Raw genomic sequence first — 5,000 nt, forward strand, 5'->3', positions numbered from 1 at the left:
ACTAGCAGGACAGGAAGGTCAAGTGTATAGGAATGAGGAAGGGGGGGGAGCGTGGAAAAAGTTGAAGTATTTGGCCAAAGCGGAGGGAGATGGGAGATGGTAGTCGAGCAAACATGGCTGAGTGACGCGGACAACAGCATGTTACCAGCGGGGTACTTAATTGTAAGTCAGGCAGCCCAGGGTTAGAGGTGACACAGCCAACAGACGGTCTAGGGTGTAAATGTGGTACATGGTATGTTAGCTTTTTCATTGCAAAAGGATTTGAGTATTAGGAGCAGGGAGGTTCTAACTGCAGTTGTACCGGGTCTTGGTGAGACCACACCTGGAGTATTGCGTACAGTTTTGGTCTCCTAATCTGAGGAAGGAAGGACATTCTTGCCATAGAGGATTTGAGTCTAGGAGCAGGGAGGTTCTACTGCAGTTGTACAGGGTCTTGGTGAGACCACACCTGGAATATTGCGTACAGTTTTGGTCTCCAAATCTGAGGAAGGACATTCTTGCCATAGAGGCAGTGCAGAGATGGTTCACCAGACTGATTCCTGGGATGTCAGGACTGTCTTATGAAGAAAGACTGGATAGACTTGGTTTATACTCTCTAGAATTTAGGAGATTGAGGGGGGATCTTATAGAAACTTACAAAATTCTTAAGGGGTTGGACAGGCTAGATGCAGGAAGATTGTTCCCGATGTTGGGGAAGTCCAGGACAAGGGGTCACAGCTTAAGGATAAGGGGGAAATCCTTTAAAACCGAGATGAGAAGAACTTTTTTCACACAGAGAGTGGTGAATCTCTGGAACTCTGCCACAGAGGGTAGTTGAGGCCAGTTCATTGGCTATATTTAAGAGAGAGTTAGATGTGGCCCTTGTGGCTAAAGGGATCAGGGGGTATGGAGAGAAGGCAGGTACGGGATACTGAGTTGGATGATCAGCCATGATCATATTGAATGGCGAATGGTGCAGGCTCGAAGGGCCGAATGGCCTACTCCTGCACCTAATTTCTATGTTTCTATGTGGAGCGTTGGATGACACAGGGGGCAGGTGTACAGGAACATGGTGTCATAGATAGACACCATCTCCTCCTTGCTCCTACAGGCCAGGGTAGAGGTGACACAGCACAGAGGTCTAGGTGTACATGTGGTAGATATGGAGCGTTGGATGACACAGGAGCCAGGTGTACAGGGATCCCAGCACATGGTATCACAGATAGACACCACATCCTCCTTGCCCCTTCAGGCCAGGGTAGAGGTGAAACAGGCCCATACCCACACAGCACAGAGGTTCATGTGTACATGGACTTTTTAAGAAGGAACTGCAGATGCTGGAAAATCGAAGGTAGACAAAAATGCTGGAGAAACTCAGCAGTCTGAAGAAGGGTTTCGGCCCGTAACGTTGCCTATTTCCTTCGCTCCATAGATGCTGCTGCACCCGCTGAGTTTCTCCAGCACTTTTGTCTACCTCAGGTGTACAGGGATCCCAGCACATGGTAGACACACAGTGTACACAGGGGGGGCAGGTGTACAGGGATCCTAGCACAAGATTGTTAAGGGCTTGGACCTTTGAAAATTGAGGGGGGATTTTATAGAAACTTACAAAATTCTTAAGTTTTGGTCTCCTAATCTGAGGAAAGACATTCTTGCCATAGAGGATTTGAGTATAGGAGCAGGGAGGTTCTACTGCAGTTGTACAGGGTCTTGGTGAGACCACACCTGGAGTATTGCGTACAGTTTTGGTCCCCTAATCTGAGGAAAGACATTCTTGCCATAGAGGGAGTACAGAGAAGGTTCACCAGACTGATTCCTGGGATGTCAGGACTGTCTTATGAAGAAAGACTGGATAGACTTGGTTTATACTCTCTAGAATTTAGGAGATTGAGAGGGGATCTTATAGAAACTTACAACATTCTTAAGGGGTTGGACAGGCTAGTTGCAGGAAGATTGTTCCCGATGTTGGGGAAGTCCAGGACAAGGGGTCACAGCTTAAGGATAAGGGGGAAATCCTTTAAAACCGAGATGAGAAGAACTTTTTTCACACAGAGAGTGGTGAATCTCTGGAACTCTCTGCCACAGAGGGTAGTCGAGGCCACACAGTTCATTGGCTATATTTAAGAGGGAGTTAGATGTGGCCCTTGTGGCTAAAGGGGATCAGGGGGTATGGAGAGAAGGCAGGTACGGGATACTGAGTTGGAAGATCTTTAAGAGGGAGTTAGATGTGGCCCTTGTGGCTAAAGGGATCAGGGGGGTATGGAGAGAAGGCAGGGACAGGATACTGAGTTGGATGATATTTAAGAGGGAGTTAGATGTGGCCCTTGTGGCTAAAGGGATCAGGGGGTATGGAGAGAAGGCAGGGATGGGATACTGAGTTGGATGATCAGCCATGATCATATTGAATGGCGAATGGTGCAGGCTGGAAGGGCCGAATGGCCTCTACTCCTGCACCTATTGTCTATGTGTCTATGGACACACTAGAGGCAGGAAACATGTTCCCGATGTTGGGTGATCTCAAAGATCTATACACTTGACTGTATCTCACCGCTGCTGTTGATGATAATAAATGAAGCATAGAAACCACAAGGCACTGACTGCCAGCCACAGAGCTACGAACATCACCACCACTCACCAGGCAATCTTGGGAGTTGGTGCCCCAAAGTTTTCACACTGCATGTAAACTGTCTGCTTCTCCACAAACTGGTATTCCTTGCCAGAGGTTGTGAAGATCTGAGCCGGCAGCTCTAGAAACAGACAAGAGGGAAACGTATATCATCCTCAGGCAGCATCGGAGAAAGATAGCCAGTGGGGGTGGGCTAGTTGTCAGCGACAGATAGACACAGAGTGCTGGAGTAACTCAGCGGGTCAGGCAGCATCTGTGTGGGGAACATGGATAGGTGACGTTTCACAGAGTGCTGGAGTAACTCAGCGGGTCAGGCAGCATCTGTGGAGAACATGGATAGGTGACGTTTCACAGAGTGCTGGAGTAACTCAGCGGGTCGGGCAGCATCTGTGGAGAACATGGATAGGTGACGTTTCACAGAGTGCTGGAGTAACTCAGCGGATCAGGCAGCATCTGTGTGGAGAACATGGATAGGTGACGTTTCGGGTGGAGGCCCTTCTTCAGACCCATTGCTTCTACCCAGAGATGCTGCCTGTCCCGTTGAGTTATTTTCGGGGTAGGATGGGACTGGATATCTGTGACATCAACCCCACCGATACCAGGTTAATCCCCGGGATGGCGGGACTGTCATACGCTGAGAGAATGGAGCAGCTGGGCTTGTACACTCTGGAGTTTAGAAGGATGAGAGGGAATCTCATTGAAACATATATGAGATTGTTAAGGGTTTGGACACGCTAGAGGCAGGAAACATGTTCCCGATGTTGGGGGAGTCCAGAACCAGGGGCCACACACACACACACAGTTTAAGAATAAGGGGTCGGCCATTTAGAAGGGAGACGAGGAAACACATTTCCTCACAGAGAGTTGTGAGTCTGTGGAATTCTCTGCCTCAGAGGGCGGTGGAGGCCGGTTCTCTGGAGAGAATTCTTTCAAGAGAGAGCTAGATAGGGCTCTTAAAGATAGTGAAGATATGGGGAGAAGGCAGGAACGGGGTACTGATTGGGGATGATCAGCCATGATCACATTGAATGGTGGTGCTGGCTAGAAGGGCCGAATGGCCTCTACTCCTGCACCTGTTGTCTATTGTCTATTGACCAGGTTCAGGAATAGCTGCTCCCCCACAGCCATCAGGCTATTAAACTCGGCTTGGACAAAACTCTGAACATTAATAACCCATTATCTGTAATTTGCACTTGATGAGTTTATTTATTCATGTGTGTATATATTTCTATCATGGTATATGGACACATTGATCTGTTCTGTTGTTAATGCCTACTATAGGTCCAGGACAAGGGGTCACAGCTTAAGGATAAGGGGGAAATCCTTTAAAACCGAGATGAGAAGAACTTTTTTCACACAGAGAGTGGTGAATCTCTGGAACTCTCTGCCACAGAGGGTAGTTGAGGCCACACAGTTCATTGGCTATATTTAAGAGGGAGTTAGATGTGGCCCTTGTGGCTAAGGGGATCAGGGGGTATGGAGAGAAGGCAGGGATGGGATACTGAGTTGGATGATCAGCCATGATCATATTGAATGGCGAATGGTGCAGGCTCGAAGGGCCGAATGGCCTCTACTCCTGCACCTAATTTCTATGTTTCTATATTTCTATATTCTGCTGTGCTGAAGGGACACATGACAATAAAGTCTCTAGACTCCATAGAAGCTCCGCCAACTGGGATGGAGGGTGTGAGCGAGCGGGATTGTGACTTACCAATGACCTGCATGTAGAAGTTTGCCAGCAGCTTGCCGTGTGTGTTCTCCGCCTCGCACTGGTAGACAGCCGTGTCTTCCGGTTTCACCGCTGTCAGCACCATCCGGCTGCCCGTCACGGTCCTCCGTCTGTCTGGGTCAGTCTCTGCCGGGAACAAAATGCCGGCGTGAGCAGCGATGGCGGGCGTGCGGCAGGCACGGACACACGTTTACGCCGCCCCTCTCTTCCCCCCCCCTCACCTCCCGCCCTCAACCGACCATAACCAATCTATTGCTGACTGGTTAGCACGCAACAAAAGCTTTTCACTGTACCTCGGTACACGTGACACTCAACTCAACGCAACTGGTGGCAAAAACAGGAAAGCAGACTATTACTGGTTTACAGACCAGTTAGTCTAACATCGGTAGTGGGGAAACTGCTAGAGTCAGTTATTAAAGATGGGATAGCAGCACATTTGGAAAGTGGTGAAATCATTGGACAAAGTCAGCATGGATTTACGAAAGGTAAATCATGTCTGACGAATCTTATAGAATTTTTCGAGGATGTAACTAGTAGCGTGGATAGGGGAGAACCAGTGGATGTGGTGTATCTGGACTTCCAGAAGGCTTTCGACAAGGTCCCACATAAGAAATTAGTATACAAACTTAAAGCACAAGGCATTGGGGGTTCAGTATTGATGTGGAT

At 48.6% G+C, this 5,000-nt stretch overlaps 1 protein-coding gene across 1 annotated transcript in view; it reads right to left on the minus strand.

Moving 5' to 3' along the window:
• Positions 1-368: 368 nt before the first annotated feature.
• The window catches only part of LOC129693887 (neural cell adhesion molecule L1-like), a 23,678-nt gene continuing 19,046 nt past the window's right edge, over positions 369-5,000 (minus strand). Inside the window, exons 7-9 of the mRNA XM_055630627.1 lie at positions 4,317-4,460; positions 2,615-2,726; positions 369-1,084 (exon numbers count right to left, since the gene is read on the minus strand). Coding sequence (XP_055486602.1) covers positions 997-1,084; positions 2,615-2,726; positions 4,317-4,460 — 344 coding nt within the window. The 3' untranslated portion in view covers positions 369-996. The remainder of the gene's footprint in view (positions 1,085-2,614; positions 2,727-4,316; positions 4,461-5,000) is intronic.

The sequence above is a fragment of the Leucoraja erinacea genome, unplaced genomic scaffold, assembly GCF_028641065.1.
Source record: "Leucoraja erinacea ecotype New England unplaced genomic scaffold, Leri_hhj_1 Leri_460S, whole genome shotgun sequence".
Lineage (NCBI taxonomy): Eukaryota > Metazoa > Chordata > Chondrichthyes > Rajiformes > Rajidae > Leucoraja > Leucoraja erinaceus.